Source organism: Salvelinus fontinalis, chromosome 20 (genome assembly GCF_029448725.1).
Source record: "Salvelinus fontinalis isolate EN_2023a chromosome 20, ASM2944872v1, whole genome shotgun sequence".
NCBI classification, from domain to species: domain Eukaryota; kingdom Metazoa; phylum Chordata; class Actinopteri; order Salmoniformes; family Salmonidae; genus Salvelinus; species Salvelinus fontinalis.
Window position 1 is genome coordinate 28,023,157 of NC_074684.1, and position 18,189 is coordinate 28,041,345.

General features: G+C 42.9%; 1 protein-coding gene across 1 annotated transcript; it reads right to left on the reverse strand.

Annotated features, from left to right (window-relative positions):
• Positions 1-2,743: 2,743 nt before the first annotated feature.
• LOC129817632 (Krueppel-like factor 11) lies at positions 2,744-7,502 on the reverse strand. The gene is made up of 4 exons (XM_055873066.1): positions 7,318-7,502; positions 5,470-5,742; positions 3,919-4,888; positions 2,744-3,789 (listed from the first exon to the last, which is right to left on the reverse strand). Exons 1-4 carry the CDS (start codon positions 7,360-7,362, stop codon positions 3,494-3,496), a joined length of 1,584 nt encoding a protein of 527 aa, XP_055729041.1. The 5' UTR covers positions 7,363-7,502; the 3' UTR covers positions 2,744-3,493.
• Between the last annotated feature and the right edge of the window lie 10,687 nt (positions 7,503-18,189).

Here is an 18,189-nt window from a genome sequence, read left to right on the forward strand (position 1 = left end):
TAGCCTAACCTCAGTCACCTCATATGCAGAAGGCTGTGGGTCAACCATCCTGAATGAACAAATGGGAACGTGTGAATGCTAGCTTGTCCTCCAACAGACGCATCTGGTCAGCGTGGGTGATGTGGTATTTACAATTGTTATTTTGCAAGTCATCTAACCAACTTGTCTAATTCATTCAATATATAATTCATACGGTTACACATTATTTTTTATTTTATTAATCAAACATACTCAAAGTAGGTAAATATAATTAAGCTTTTTGGTCATTATGTCACTTTGCCATCAGAAAAAAATTATTAAGTACAGGATGAAATAGTCATATATTTAGAATTATATTGCAAAAGCTTGACAAAAAGTGCTACGTTTAGGTGTGATATGATGGTGTGTGTCTATAAACTTACGAACTGGAAAGCTGAAAAAAGCATTTCTTTACTCACAGAAATTGTACTTAATTTTATTTTCACTGAGTGGCGTTGTTGTCCTATATTTTAGTGGAGCGCTTACATGGACTGTCGGTCTGTAAAAGAAATGGGCGGGTACCGTGTTAGCCAGTTAAAATCCTCTGATCATTTCAGCTGAACGGTCGTCTCCAATCGGTCGCGCCCCTCTTAGCACTGTAAAATACTGCAATTTAATTAGTGGAACGTTGTTACAGGGTGGAGTGGAGAGATGGGTATTCGAAATCAAAGGGGATCTAGTGCTATTGTGAAACAACACTAATATTGTTGTCAACACTGCTGAGATCTTAGAATTAGGAATTACAATAATTTAATAGGATCTATATTAGAGGTCGACCGATTAATCGGAATGGCCGATTAATTAGGGCCGATTTCAAGTTTTAATAACAATCTGGGATTCAATCTTGCAACCTTACGGTTAACTAGTCCAATGCTCTAAACACCTGCCTTACATTGCACTCCACGAGGAGCCTGCCTGTTACGCGAATGCAGTAAGAACGTAAGTTGCTAGCTAGCATTAAACTTATCTTATAAAAAACAATCAATCAATCAATCATAATCACTAGTTAACTACACATGGTTGATGATATTACTAGTTTATCTAGCGTGTCCTGCGTTGCATATAATCGATGCGGTGCGCGTTCGCGAAAAAGGACTGTCGTTGTTCCAACGTGCACCTAACCATAAACATCAATGCCTTTCTTAAAATATATATTTTTAAACCTGCATATTTAGTTAATATTGCCTGCTAACATGAATTTCTTTTAACTAGGGAAATTGTGTCACTTCTCTTGCAACAGAGTCAGGGTATATGCAGCAGTTTGGGCCGCCTGGCTCGTTGCGAACTGTGTGAAGACTATTTCTTCCTAACAAAGACAGCCAACTTCGCCAAACGGGGGATGATTTAACAAAAGCGCATTTGCGAAAAAAGCACAATCGTTGCACGACTGTACCTAACCATAAACATCAATGCCTTTCTTAAAATCAATACACAGAAGTATATATTTTTAAACTTGCATATTTAGCTAACAGAAATCCAGGTTAGCAGGCAATATTAACCAGGTGAAATTGTGTCACTTCTCTTGCGTTTATTGCACGCACAGTCAAGGTATATGCAACAGTTTGGGCCGCCTGGCTCATTGCGAACTAATTTGCCAGAATTTTACGTAATTATGACATAACATTGAAGGTTCTGCAATGTAACAGGAATATTTAGACTTATGGATGCCACCCATTAGATAAAATTACGGAATGGTTCCTTATTTCACTGAAAGAATAAATGTTTTGTTTTCGAGATGATAGTTCTCGGATTCTACCATATTAATGACCTAAGGCTCGTATTTCTGTGTGTTATTATGTTATAATTAAGTCTATGATTTGATAGAGCAGTCTGACTGAGCGATGGTAGGCACCAGCAGGCTTGTAAGCATTCATTCAAACAGAAATTTTGTGCGTTTTGCCAGGAGCTCTTCGCAATGCTTCAACTATTGCGCTGTTTATGACTTCAAGCCTATCAACTCCCGAGATTAGGCTGGTGTAACCGATGTGAAATGGCTAGCTAGTTAGCGGGGTGCGTGCTTTTAGCGTTTCAAACGTCACTCGCTCTGAGACTTGGAGTAGTTATTCCCCTTGCTCTGCATGGGTAACGCTGCTTCGAGGGTGGTTGTTGTCGATGTGTTCCTGGTTCGAGCCCAGGTAGGGGCGAGGAGAGGGACGGAAGCCCTACTGTTACACTGGCAATACTAAAGTGCCTATAAGAACATCCAATAGTCAAAGGCATATGAAATACAAATCGTATAGAGAGAAATAGTCCTATAATTCCTATAATTGCTACAACCTAAAACTTCTTACCTGGGAATATTGAAGACTCATGTTAAAAGGAACCACCAGCTTTCATATGTTCTCATGTTCTGAGCAAGTAACTTAAACGTTAGCTTTCTTACATGGCACATATTGCACTTTTACTTTCTTCTCCAACACTTTGTTTTTGCATTATTTAAACCAAATTGAACAGGTTTCATTATTTATTTGAGGCTAAATTGATTTTATTGATGTATTATATTAAGTTAAAATAAGTGTTCATTCAGTATTGTTGTAATTGGCATTATTACAAATAAATAAAATCGGCCGATTAATCGGTATCGGCTTTTTTTGGTCCTCCAATAATCGGTATTGGCGTTGAAAAATCATAATCGTTCGACCTCTAATCTCTATGGATGAGATTGAGAAATAGCTTTGGGTGTTTCATCTTAAGTTATTGAGAAAATATAGACCATACAACCAAGTTTAGTCATGTATTTTATTATGAAAAAAACAATGGGACTCATAATGACCATTGCCTACATTGAAAGCTAGTAAAACTACACATAGGGACAGCACTTTTCTCAGCGTGACCATATCTATAGAATTCATTCGTACATTGATTACTCATTATTAGTATGGAGAAGCTTTATAAAGTATTTAGTATTTTATTAAGAAATATGAGGTATTTATACTGGTTATACTGTATCTGTAATAAAACTAAAACAAAACGATCAAGCTATCAAAAACAGCACTTTTTAAAACAAATGTTTATTAAATAATATGCAAAGCAAGAAAGTAGGTAGTATCACAGTGAGGAATACTGTCCACTGACATATTTAAAAATATCAATAACATATATTGACGTCTTGTCAATACATGCAGATTGGAATACACATAACAATCATATATATAGATATTCATATATACATATTTACAATCACAGAGACCAATAGTAACAGATACTGTAAGCACAACGCAAAGGCTTTGGCAAAAAGAGTGCATACATTTTGCTAAACATTACATACTGTATACATATTACATGAGTAAACATAATTACATATAGAGATCAAGGAAGTACAAAACAAGTATAATTAAAAAATCCAGTGCAAGGTCAGTTTGTTTCTGTCCATGAATGTGTAGCAGCCTATGGTTTTGTTTCATTTTCTCCTTGGTCTTGTGTGGTCGGTGGTGGGATATTGTCCTGAGATGACCGTACGGCCTGGGAGCCCCAGCTAATTGAGGGAAGGGACCAGCACACTGAGAGGAAGTTTGGAGCCACTCGATGGGCCCTTAGATACCGTCATCTTGTGGAGGTCGCGGACTTCAGCCGGCCAAGTGGAGGTCCTCTTGGAGGTCATGTGTCGGCGAGCATGCTTGGTCAAGTGGTCGCTGCGCATGAAGCGCCGATCGCACACGTTACACACAAACTTCTTCTCACCGGTGTGTGTTCGCCTGTGGCGGGAGAGCTCGTCGGAGCGGGCAAACTTCTTGTCGCAGCCCTCCCAGTGGCAGCTGAATGGTTTCTCACCTGGTCAGGAGGGTAGAAATGGAAAGCATAAGTACATCAGTGGAAGATAACACACTACATATTCAACATGATCATTCATCTAATTGCCATTGGGTAGAATACTCAGTGTCGTATTGAGTGGGTATCTACCAGTGTGAGTTCTGAGATGAGCCTTGAGGTGGGAACTTTTGAAGTAGGTCTTCTTACAGCCGGGGAAGTTGCAGACGTAGTTCCGTCTGCGAGAGAAGTCTGCTTGTGTGGCATTGCTGCTCTGCCCAGAGGGCATGTAAACTGGAGCTGGGGCCAGGGGCAGGAGCTTTGTGTTACCCAGGGTCATTACAGTCTGTGCGCACAACGGAGCCTGGGACACGGGGGGCTGGGGAACCACAAACATCACTGTCCCCTGAGTCACTGAGGAGCCCACCAGCTGCAGCGACTGGGTGAAGGAGGGTGACTGGGGTAGTATGGGCTTGCCCCCCCCCTGGGTCATCTGGACTGGGCCTGCCTGGACGAATGCAGAGATCATCCCTGTCCGCCCGTTGACTGGAAACACCTGGCAGAGGACCTGGGAGCTGGGAATGGGGGGTGAGGACCGGGAGGGAGCGGTGGACCGGGAGGTGGCGGTGGGCTGGGATGGGGACCTTTGGGTGGGAGTAGTAGAGGGGCCTGTGCTGCTGTCAGGTAAGGATGGACTGCCCTGATCCTTCTCTACCTTAACACCCAGACCAGTGCTGCAGCTCTGTGGTTCAGTCTGCATAGGAACGGCCTCAGCCAGAAGGGTTGCAGTAGGGTTTCTGTTGGAGTTGGAGTCTGTGTGCTGCCCTACGAGGGACTGAGGTGGAATGTTGTTGCTGGGCTGTGTGAGGGCCCTGTCAGCAGTGTGCCGGATGACGCTGGTCACCATGGCTCTGCTGGGCAGCTCTGGAGCTCCAGAGCTCTTGAAGATGGGGACCGTACCAGGTCGTTGGTCCAGGAGAAGGGCATTTTCGCAGGGAAGACCTGCACAGAGTCTAGGCCGGGTTAAGACTGGTCTGGGGCCTGAGCTGGCCAATGAGGTGGTGAGGACAGATGTTGTGGTAGCGGTCTCGGTAAAGCTGGGGCTGTGAGGGGGGGTCATGCACTGGGAAAAAGAAAGAGAAACAGGAATTAAACATGTAAACTGTCAAATGTGAAACAAACCAATTTAATAAAATAAAAAAAGCTTATTGTAGTTTTGATTGATTCAAATTAGTTTTGGGGGCCTCCCGAGTGGCGCAGCGGTCTAGAGACCCATGAGGCGATGCACAATTGGCCCAGCGTTGTCCGGGTTAGGGGAGGGTTTGACCAGCCGGGATGACCTTGTCCCATCGCACTCTAGCGACTCCTGTGGCGGGTCGGGCGCATGCACACTGACATGGTCGCCAGGTGTACGGTGTTTTCTCCGACACAATGGTGCGGCTGGCTTTCAGGTTAAGCGTGCATTGTGTCAAGAAGCACTGCGGATTGGTGAGGTTGTGTTTCGGAGGACGACCTTCGCCTCTCCCGAGTCCGTATGGGAGTTGCAGCAATGGGACAAGACTGTAACTATCAATTGGATATGACAAAAAAAAAGGGGTAAATTGTTTTTTTCTGAATTCAGGCTACTAGGCTACGTTAGCATAAAACGTGATCTTCCAGTATACATTTTAAACACAGTAGCCTACATAATGAGATTCCACATACCAGCGATGAGAGTGCGATCGGGTCCTTGGGGGACTCGATGATCTCAGGGTGCAGGAGGAGAGAGTCGCAGGAGTCCGAGGTAGGGGTCAGGGGGCGTGGCTTGTCGTTTGATGACCTTTGACCCCAGGAGCTCATGCTGACAAGTGCCTCGGCGGCCTCCAGGTCATGGTACTGGAAGGTGCTGCAGCAGGACTGCTCACTGTCGTGCCTGTTCCTCTCCATCATCATCACCCTGATGTCCATTACATCAGCCTGAGGGAGGGAGGGAGGCCACTGGGAAGATGCAAAGTCAATCACCATTACATCACATTATATGTCCCAAATGGAACCCTATTCCCTATATAGTGCACTACTTTTGACCAAAGCCCTATGGGCCAGTAGATCGGACAGAGGGAGGCCACACCGTTAACCTCCATCAGGGACAGATTGGGACCAGAAATCGGCCTGGGCATTTCTGACATGGACCATCCCTTTTTTTCTTCTCAGGGCCCCCATTATTAGCCAAATAAATCATTTTATTTAGACTGTCCCAATAGGCTAAAGATGGACCAGCCCGTCTGGCATTTTTCCGAACTGCCAGTCCGTTTCTTATCACCATGACAGCTCAATAACTTCTGATGGTTGCTGACTCTTCCAACACTGACATCTACAGTATCTCACTAAATATCTCTAGTCCTACTACTGCAATGGTTCCCTCAAAGATCATATAAGCATCTCATTACCAAGGTTCATTGAACAATAATGGACCAAGGGAGAAACATCAGACTGTTTTGAGTCCCAAGTCATGAACCATTGAAGCCTCAAAATGGTGGAAACGCCACATAGACAGTAGTCAATGAACAGGGGTTGACTATTCTCCTAGATGTGCATGTAGTGCAGTGGGCTGGCATCTGCTGAACGCTAAGTTGCACATCTTGAAGAATACTCAGTTGCTGAATGCACAGTGCGGCTGCTAGCTGCCTCAGAGGCTTGGAGAGACAGAACAGGAGAGGGGCCCCACTGCAGCGTTGTGCAGCCATTTGAGCAGGTGGGTGCACCCAACCCTACCAGCTCCCAGTAGCTCACATAACATTGGATTTGGGAGGCAGGAGGAACCTCCCATCACCAAAAATAGACCTGTGAGTGACATACACCACTGTAAACTATGGTGCACGGGAAGTCTTGGGTTAAGTTGAGAATCCCCCCCCCCCCCCCCCCCCCCCCCATTTAACTGCTCTTGAGGACTGAGGACACTCCCCAACATTAATAGCCAGTCACTTTGTTTTGTTGATACCAATGGAAGCACTTTGTAATCCAAATTCAACCTTCATCCAACATAGATTATAAAATCAGATACAAGCAATTAGTCAATCAATCAGTTGTCTACTTATGACCAATATGTTCAACCAAGCTCACAGGAACAAAAGCCCCATAGCAATACGCCAAAACAGTCACATTAGCCTAATTGAGCACAATAAAATGCAGAAATAGGTGTACATTTGGCTACTAGGGGCAACGGTAACGTAATACCATCACATAACGAACAATCTAATTACAAAGTAATACAATGTAACAATGCAGTGATATAGAGCAGATACAATGTAGCAATATGTGACCACACAGTTGATACAGTGGCTGTTGGGCAGGGATACATTAGTTTCAATCTGACCTCAAATAAACCAGGCTCCCTGAGCGAAAAAACTCCACGGTCAACTTGGGCTGCATGCTTTAATCATTGCATGTTATAATACTGTAATACGTCTATGGCAGTCATCGGTATTTTGATGGGCTTTGTTATAAATACCTGAAGACAACAACTTAATGCCGTTAGTTAATTAGCCAATTTAAAGTAAAAATCCATCAACTTACCCGACAAGGTTGCTCTGAAATCAGGGGTGGTGTAAAAGTCAGCATAGGAAAGTACGAGTAAAAATAACAATAGAGATACTAGCAATGCGATTCACTCAATGAGACATGAGCACACAAGTATTGCCGCTGCCAACAGCGGACTGGCCTCAGCTGAGTGAATCAAAAGCAGAGACGAAAAAAAACAGAAACAAAATTCGTAATAGACTGGCTGGTGGTAACATGTTACCAATCAAAAACAAAGGTGTAGCGGACGCCGTCCAATCAGAGCGCAGGCAGCGCGTGATCAGTACGTGATTGTGGGCCTATTGGAGGAAAGAGGGTGCGTGGCTGTTGGAGGGCGTGACGGTGGAGTCAGCGGTGTCAGAGTAAACCCAGTGAACTCCGTGCTCGAGAACTAGAGGAAAGGTTGAAACAGCGAACAGGCGAAATCGTGAGATACTTGCACGCGTCTGGCTTGCTTTGCCAGGGGAGCGCGCGCCAAGCGGGTTTGCGCAAAATGGGGTACACAAAGAAATGGATAGAAAAACTGTCGAATATAGGCTACGTGAGCTTCGAAAATAAAGAATTTAGCACTGTTTTTATGTGAAACAATTTATTGCGCCTTTGTTTTTATTATAGATGAATGTAATTACCGTGTAATAACTGGTGGAATAAATACTTGTTACTCAGTGAATAAGTGTACATAAATGTTAATCAGTCAGGATTCTCAAATTAATTTGAGATTTATTTTAGAGAAACAGTAATAAGATAGTGTAATTATGGTATATGATAATATGTGTCATTTTCTTCTGAACTATGGGAAGAAAAAAAACTATGAGGGGGGGGGGGGTCAAAATATAGATGGAGCTTCATTGTTTGGAAATGCATCTATAGACTATGAAGAATTTTGAACAGTTGCACCAGTATCCATAGTAAACAAAAACAATCTCACGATGTTTTAAATTCATCAAAGTATGTGTCTGATCAAACAGGATCACAAAACAGTGTATGGAACTATTTCAGTATCACAGAATAGTCGAAGAATAGGAAATACCAACAAAGGGCGTTTGATGGCCGAAACACTATGAGAGATGTGCAAATTACTCAAGTCATAATATACATGATATGTATATTTCAGCTTTGTTTATACATTTAATGCCTCTTATTGTTTTGCTGTGCCGTTTTCCTTTTCTCCGGTCTCTGAATTTGCACCCCACTCTACCTCCTCCTTTCCCCTCCCCCAACGGGCGAACCCAAGGAACCCAATGACTCCAATGCGTTAAGGTTGTAAACAGGCTCCCGATAAAGAATTTCAGGGCGGGGCCTCTGAAGTAGGGAGCTTCACCCCCTTTGTTGTGGATGTATATTAACCCCAAAAAGTGCCTTTGTATTTCACTCCGTGCTGTCCAGGCTTGAGCACATGCCACATACAGGTCCAAAGGGCTTTGTTCCATCTGATAGTAAAGTGAACAACAGAAAACGAGCACCACTTCTATAACTAAGAAAATCCAGAAAGAATTATTCAGAGAAACTATGTTGTAGGGATCTTTGAGGGTTGAGAGAGAATCAGTCAGTCAGTCTGAGATGGAGGCAACAGACAAAGCTTTTTCTCACTTCCTGCTGGCTCCCTGGAGATTGTATTAAGCAAACAGAAAGAAACATTGTCTCAATCTATGTGGCAACCAAAGAGAATGAAGTTGTTGTTCAGTGGACATCCATTCAGGTGTCTGACAGCTTTCTTTCTCTACACATTTTAAGACAAATCACTGCAGAAAATATTAGACCACCCATTTCTATAAGATTCTAAGGGTCCTTCCTGATTTGTGATTTCCTTACAATGATAATGGCAATCAAAGTATTAAAGCAATGAACGTGTTTCCCTGCCTTGTATGAAATTGTATTGGTGTGAATTTTATGCTTTCACATCAATTTGACAATTCACAAAGAAGACTTTGTTCACACAGACACACGTATTCACAGGAAAACATCATAGATATCCATTCCAAAATAACTAGACAAGTCTTGTCGTGGGGGAAATAATGATGTCATCTGAAAGGGTGTAGCTTGGGTTGAGATGAGTTCAATTTGGGATAGAACATAAAACAATCTCCAAGCAGTCGCTTTCAGTTTTATACACTCTTATCGGGATCTGTTTCTGCAGGGGTTGGACTATGTAGTGTTAACTCTCTCACACACACACACCTCTTCATATCACTGTGCACCTTTCTTTTCACTGTTACAGATGAGGCCAGAACAATCCAGTCTCATCTTGTACACACAGCGAGTTCTCTTCATTCTGTAGATTGTGTTGTTCTAAGGCAACGCATAGCAGTAGAGGCTATTGAGGGGAGGACAGCTCATATTAATGGCTGTAACGGTGTTAATGGAATGGCATCAAACACATGGAAACCATGGAAACCATGTGTTTGGTGTATTGGATACCATTCCACTAATTCCGTTATGCCATTACCACGAGCTAGTCCTCCCCAAATAAGGTGCCACAAACTTCCTGTGGCGCATAGCACCTGTTGAGGCTGTGGGTGTAGAAGGCATTATAATGTGTGTGTGTGTGTGTAGTAGAAGACTGTTTGGCTGGGAGTTCTAGGGTGACACCACACTGCGAGCCAAGGGTGGCCCTGGCCCGCTATGGAGACAGCTGAGAGAGAGCCAAGAGATTGGTGGAAGGGGAGAGAGAGGGAGGTGCTGGGAGGAGAGTGAGGCTGAGGTAAACTGAATGAACTTCGATACACACACTCACGCACACATGCACACACACCATGCCTCCAGACTCCAGTAGAGGGGTGGGAGTGCACATATATAACCTCTTCAGCTGACAGCCACTCCCTGCTAATATACACTGAGGGAAAACAGATCTGGCTCCAAACTACCCTGCTGACCCGACATATACACTTCTGACATTTTCTAATCATAGAATGTTTAAAGCATTGCCTTGCTTTAAAACAAACTCATTTGGATCTTTTATTTTTCCTGGATCTTTTGTTGGATCTTGACATCAATATAGCAACTGTATAACCAACTGGTTGAATGATGCTAAAATGTCACACTTACATAAGCCTGACCTCAATAGGATCACACATCAAATTTAGCGTATTCCAAAACATCCTTTGGGGTGCCCGGGGACGAAAGTCATGTAATTTCTTACGAACAAGGAAGTCATTGTTCAACAGAGCCAAATGTCAACCCCAGTTTCTGAGTGATCTACATTCAGGGTTGGACTGACCATCTGGTATTTCGTGCAAATGCCAGGTTGGCTGGTCCATTTTTAGCCCAGTGGGCCTGCCTGACTTGTTTGTTTTTTGTGCTAAATGATCATTATCTGGCTAATAATAGGGGCCTCAAGGAAAGAAATTGTCCAGTGTGTTAGAAATGCCAGGGGCGATTTCTGGTTCCAGTCCGCCCCTGCTTGCCAACGCTTGCTAGACTCTGCCTGGCGTTTGATAGGATGGTTATTATGGTGAGAGAAAAAAAACAGAACGGAAGGAGGCCAAAAAGAAAGCAAAAGTTAATTTGACCCAGGCTGAAAAGACTTGGCTTATTCACCAAACTTCTAGGCAAGGGTGTATATAATATATACTGAACAAAAATATAAATGCAGCATGTAAAGTGTTGGTCACTTGTTTCATGCACTGAAATAAAAAAATAAAAAATAAAAAAAGCTTATTTCTCAAAAATATTGTGCATACATTTTTTTATATCCTTGTGAGCATTTCTCCTTTGCCAATATAATCCATCCACCTGACAGGTGTGGCATAAAAAGAAGCAGATTAAACAGCATGATTATTACACAGGTGCACCTTGTGCTGGGGACAATAAAATGTCACTCTAAAATGTGCAGTTTTGTCACACAACACAAATGTTTCAAGTTTTGAGAGAGCGTGCAATTGGCATACTGACTGAAGGAATGTCCACCAGAGCTGTTGACAGAGAATTAAATGTTCATTTCTCTACCATAAGCCACCTCCAACCTTGTTTTAGAGAATTTGGCGGTATGTCAAACCGGCTTCATAACCGCAGACCACGTGTATGGCGGCGTGTTCATGAGCAGTTTGCTGATGTCAACCTTGTGAACAGAGTGCCCCATGATGGTGGTGGGGTTATGGTATAGGCAGGCATAATCTACAAACAATGAACACAATTGCATTTTATCAATGGAAATTTGAATGCACAGAGATACCGTGACAAGATCCTGAGGCCTATTGTGCCATTCATCCGCCTCCATCACCTCATGTTTCAGCATAATAATGCACGGCCCCATGTTTCAGCATGATAATGCATGGCCCCATGTTGCAAAGATCTGTACACAATTACTGGAAGATGAAAATGTCCCAGTTCTTCCAGGGAATGCATACTCACCAGACATGTCACCCGTTGAGCATGTTTGGGATGCTCTGGATTGACTTGTACAACAGCATGTTCCAGTTCCCACCATTATACAGCAACTTGGCACAGCTATTGAAGATGAGTGGGACAACATTCCACAGGCTCAAATCAACAGCCCAATTAACTCTATGAGAAGGAGATGCTGCTCTGCATGAGGCAAATGGTGGTCACACCAAATATTGACTGGTTTTCTGATCCATGCCCCTACCTTTTTTTAAGTGACATGTGACCAACAGATGCATATCTGTATTCCAAGTCATGTGAAATCCATAGATTAGGGCCTAATTTATTTCAATTGACAGATTTATTTATATGAACTAATTGTTTGTGTTCCGTTTATATTTATTTTTCAGTATTCAGACCCCTTGACTTTTTCCACATTTTGTTACGTTACAGCCTTATTCTAAAATTGATTAAATACATTTTCCCTCATCAATCTACACACAATACCCCATAACGACAAAGCGAAACCAGGGTTTTAGACATTTTTGCAAATGTATTAGAAATAAAAAACAGATACCTTATTTACATAAGTATTCAGACCCTTTTCTATGAGACTCAAAATTGAGCTCAGGTGCATCCTCTTTCCATTGATCATCCTTGAGATGTTTCTACAACTTCTGTGGAGATGGGAGAACCTTCCAGAAGGACAACCATCTCTGCAGCCCTCCACCAATCAGGCCTTTATGGTAGAGTGGCTAGACGGAAGCCACTCTTCAGTAAAAGGCACATGACAGCCCGCTTGGAGTTTGCCAAAAGGCACCCAAAGACTCTCAGACCATGAAAAACAAGATTCTCTGGTCTGATGAAACCAAGATTGATCTCTTTGGCCTGAATGCCAAGCATCAAGTCTGGAGAAAACCTGACACCATCCCTACTAGAGGTCGACCGATTAATCGGTATGACCGATTAATTAGGGCCGATTTCAAGTTTTCATAACAATCGGAAATCGCTAATTTTGGGCGGCGATTTTGCCTATTATTATTATTATTTTTTTTTACACCTATATTTAACTAGGCAAGTCAGTTAAGAACACATTCTTATTTTCAATGACGGCCTAGGAACGGTGGGTTAACTGCCTTGTTCAGGGGCAGAACGACAGATTTTTACCTTGTCAGCTCAGGGATTCAATCTTGCAACCTTACGGTTAACTAGTCCAATGCTCTAACCACCTGCCTCACGAGGAGCCTGCCTGTTACAGGAATGCAGTAAGAAGCCAAGGTAAGTTGCTAGCTACTATTAAACTTATCTTATAAAAAAACAATCAATCAATCAATCATAATCACTAGTTATGGTTGATGATATTACTAGTTTATCTAGCGTGTCCTGCGTTGCATAGATGCAGTGCGCATTCGCGAAAAAGGACTGTCGTTGCTCCAACGTGTACCTAACCATAAACATCAATGCCTTTCTTAAAATCAATACACAGAAGTATGTATTTTTAAACCTGCATATTTAGCTAAAAGAAATCCAGGTTAGCAGGCAATATTAACCAGGTGAAATTGTGTCACTTCTCTTGCGTTCATTGCACGCAGAGTCAGGGTATATGCAACAGTTTGGGCCGCCTGGCTCATTGCGAACTAATTTGCCAGAATTTTACGTAATTATGACATAACATTGAAGGTTGTGCAATGTAACAGGAATATTTAGACTGATGGATGCCACCCCTTAGATAAAATACGGAACGGTTCCGTATTTCACTGAAAGAATAAATGTTTTGTTTTCGAGATAGTTTCCGGATTCGACCGTATTAATGACCTAAGGCTCGTATTTCTGTGTGTTATTATGTTATAATTAAGTCTATGATTTGATATTTGATAAGAGCAGTCTGACTGTGTGATGGTAGGCAGCAGCAGGCTCGTACGTATTCATTCAAACAGCACTTTCGTGCGTTTTGCCAGCAACTCTTCTCAATGCTTCAAGCATTGAGCTGTTTATGACTTCAAGCCTATCAACTCCCGAGATTAGGCTGGTGTAACCGATGTGAAATGGCTAGCTAGTTAGCGGGGTGCGTGCTAATAGCGTTTCAATCGGTGACGTCACTCGCTCTGAGACTTGGAGTAGTTGTTCCCCTTGCTCTGCAAGGGCCGCGGCTTTTGTGGAGCGATGGGTAACGATGCTTCGAGGGTGGCTGTTGTCGATGTGTTCCTGGTTCGAGCCCAGGTAGGGGCGAGGAGAGGGACAGAAGCTATACTGTTACACTGGCAATACTAAAGTGCCTATGAAACAGTATAGCTTCCGTCCCTCTCCTCGCCCCAACCTGGGCTTGAACCAGGGACCCTCTGCACACATCAACCACATTCACGAAGCATCGTTACCCATCGCGCCACAAACGCCGCGGCCCTTGCAGCGTAAGGGGAACAACTACTTCAGAGTTACGTCACCCGATTGAAACGCTATTAGCGCGCACCACCGCTAACCATTTTCAGATCGGTTACACTCATCCCCCATTTGACCTCCTTCTTTTCCGCAGCAACCAGAACTTAAACGTTAGCTTCCTTACATGGCTGTCACACCCTGGCCTTTGTTATATTGATTTTCTTTATTAGTTTAGTTAGGTCAGGGTGTGACATGGGGGATGTTTGTGTGTTTTGTCTAGGGTGTGTGTATTGTTTAGGGGTTTTGTAGAATGTATGGGGTTGTGTTCAGTGTAGGTGTTTAGGAAAGTCTATGGTTGCCTGGTTTGGTTCTCAATCAGAGACAGCTGTTTATTGTTGTCTCTGATTGGGAGCCATATTTAAGGCACCCATAGGCTTTAGGTGTTTGTGGGTAATTGTCTATGTTCTATGTTGCATGTGTGCACTTAGTCTTTAATAGCTTCATGTTTGTTGTTTTGTTTTCGTTCGTTTTTCGTCTTCCAATAAAAGAGGCTGTATTTTTCACACGCTGCGCCTTGGTCCACTCATTCTCCTCAAGACGATTGTGACAATGGCACATATTGCACTTTTACTTTCTTCTCCAACACTTTGTTTTTGCATTATTTAAACCAAATTGAACATGTTTCATTATTTATTTGAGGCTAAATTGATTTGATTGATGTATTATATTAAGTTAAAATAAAAGTGTTCATTCAGTATTGTTGTAATTGACATTATTACTAATAAATAAAAACATGTTTGTATTTTTTTTATTTTATTTTATATCGGCCGATTAAATCGGTATCGGCTTTTTGGGTCCTTCAATAATCGGTATCGGCATTGAAAAAATCATAATCGGTCGACCTCTAATCCCTACAGTGAAGCATGGTGGTGGCAGCATCATGCTGCGGGAATGGTTTTCAGCGGCAGGGACTGGGAGACTAGTCAGGATCGAGGCAAAGATGAACGGAGCAAAGTACAGAGAGATCCTTGATGAAAACCTGCTCCAGAGTGCTCAGGACCTCAGACTGGGACAAAGGTTCAACTTCCAACAGGACAACGACCCTAAGCACACAGCCAAGACAATGGAGGAGTGGCTTCGGGACAAGTCTCTGAATGTCCTTGAGTGGCCCAGCCAGGACTTGAACCCGATCGAACATCTCCGGAGAGACCTGAAAATAGCTGTTCAGCAACGCTCCCCATCCAACCTGACAGAGCTTGAGAGGATCTGCAGAGAAGAATGGGAGAAACTCCCCAAATACAGGTGTGCCAAGCTTGTAGCGTCATACCCAAGAAGACTCAATGCTGTAACCGCTGCTAAAGGTGCTTCAACAAAGTACTGAGTAAAGGGTCTGAATACTTATGTAAATATAATATTTCAGTTTTTAATTTTTAATAAATTAGCAAACATGTCATTATGGGGTATTGTGTGTAGATTGATGAGGGGAAAAAACTATTTAATCAATTTTAGAATAAGGCTGTAACGTAACAAAATGTGGAAAAAGTCAAGGGGTCTGAATACTTTCCAAAGGCATTGTGTGTGTGTGTGTGTGTGTGTGTGTGTGTGTGTGTGTGTGTGTACAGCATATCTCCCTATATAGTCCCTATGGGCCTTGCTCAAAAGTAGTACACTATATAGGGAATAGGGTTCCATTAAGGACAGAACATATATTTTTTATGTGTGGGATGCAGCCTACTGATACCCAAATGATTAAGAGACTCCAGAAAATAAACGTTTTAGGTTGTCAATAAATTGGTTAAGCACAGGTAAGTAAGCACAGGGGCTATGCAGCGTGGGTGGGTGTGAGACGAGAGAGGATGCTAGGAGCTCTGGGCAACAGATGCGATGTCCCCCAGGGACACTGAACAAACAGTGGTGGGCTCACCGACCAAGGCAGAACTCTCTCTCTCACACACATACACACACAGGGAAATGAGCGCCACTTCAGTGCACCTCACTAACAGAGGTGCACTAACACCAACAGTGTGTTGAGGTGGGTGGGATTCTGGAATGTTGGGAGGGCTTGACTCAAGCACTGAGATGTAACATGCTTGCTGTATTGCGTACTGTCCACACTCCCTCTCACCCTAAACTCCCTTAGTGGAAGTGTATGTAAGAGAGGAAGATGCTTCCAGTATCATCTCTGTTGAGTCCTGAGGCGAAATATCTCTGGTTAAAAATGTAACCACGGTAAACAATTACTCAGCACTCCGAGAATGTATCTAACATCCTCACATTTTTTCTTTGTCTGAACCCTGCAGGCAGGCAGCATTCTGACTGCCAGTTAGACCGTGCAGCTAAAAATCGACACCGTCAGGAGAGTTGGGCCCGAGCTAAGACCTACAAGGACTTGCTAAATCTCACCAGGGTGAATGTGGCCCACGCCCCTGGGGTGAAGAGAGGGCAAAGATTGGCTCAGACTGCAAAGGACAATTGATGCACCCAAAATGGCACCCTATTCTCTATAGGCCCTGGTATAAAGTAGTGCACTAAATAGGGATTAGGATACCATTTGAGACTGCACATGGACAAGTATTTAGTATTTTATAAGGATCCAATAAAGGCTGCCTCACTCTGCTGTACTGCACCACTCTCAGCACATAGGCTAGGCCTACAGTACATCCTGTTTGTCAGACTCATTTAACACAGAAGTCCGGAAGTTTACATACACCTTAGCCAAATCCATTTAAACTCAGTTTCTCACAATTCCTGACATTTAATCCTAGGTAAAAATTCTCTGTCTTAGGTCAGTTACGATCACCACTTTATTTTAAGAATGTGAAATAATAGTAGAGATTTATTTCAGCTTTTATTTTTTTTATTTCATCACATTCCCAGTGGGCCAGAAGTTTACATACACTCAATTAGTATTTGGTAGCATTGCCTTTAAATTGTTTAACTTGGGTCAAATGTTTCAGGTAGCCTTCCACAAGCTTCCCACAATAAGTTGAGTGAATTTTGGCCCATTCCTCCTGACAGAGCTGGTGTAACTGAGTCAGGTTTGTAGGCCTCCTTGCTCGCACACTTTTTCAGTTCTGCCCACAAATGTTCTATAGGATTGAGGTCAGGGCTTTGTGATGGCCACTCCAATACCTTGATTTTGTTGTCCTTAAGCCATTTTGCCACAACTTTGGAAGAATGCTTGGAGTCATTGTCCATTTGGAAGACCCATTTGCGACCAAGCTTTAACTTCCTGACTGATGTCTTGAGATGTTGCTTCAATATATCCACATAATTTTCCTTCCTCATGATAAAAATTTCAGTTAGTTCAGTTAGGATCACCGCTTTATTTTAAGAATGTGAAATGTCAGAATAATAGTAGAGAGAACAATTTATTTCACATAATTTTCCTTCCTCACGATGCCATCTATTTTGTGAAGTGCACCAGTCCCTCCTGCAGCAAAGCACCCCCACAACATGATGCTGCCATCCCCGTGCTTCACAGTTGGGATGGTGTTCTTCGGCTTGCAAGCCTCCCCCTTTTCCTCCAAACATAACAATGGCTATTATGGCTAAACAGTTCTATTTTTGTTTCATCAGATGAGAGGACATTTCTCCAAAAAGTACGATCTTTGTCCCCATGTGCAGTTGCAAACCGTAATCTGTCTTTTTTATGGCGGTTTTGAAGCAGTGGCTTCTTCCTTGCTGGAGCGGCCTTTTGGGTTATGTCGATTTAGGACTCGTTTTACTGTGAATATAGATACTTTTGTACCGATTTCCTCCAGCATCTTCACAAGGTCCTTTGCTGTTGTTCTGGGATTGATTTGATTTTCGCACCAAAGTACGTTCATCTCTAGGATACAGAACACATCTCCTTCCTGAGCGGTATGACATCTGTGTGGTCCCATGTTGTTTATACTTGCGTACCATTGTTTGTACAGATGAACGTGGTACCTTCAGGCGTTTGGAAATTGCTCCCAAGGATGAACCAGACTTTTGGAGGTCTACAATTATTTTTCTGAGGTCTTGGCTGATTTCTTTTGATTTTCCCATGATGTCAAGCAAAGAGGCACTGAGTTTGAAGGTAGGCCTTGAAATACATCCACAGGTCCACCTCCAATTGACTCAAATGATGTCAATTAGCCTATCAGAAGCTTCTAAAGCCATGACATAATTTCTGGAATTTTTAAAGTT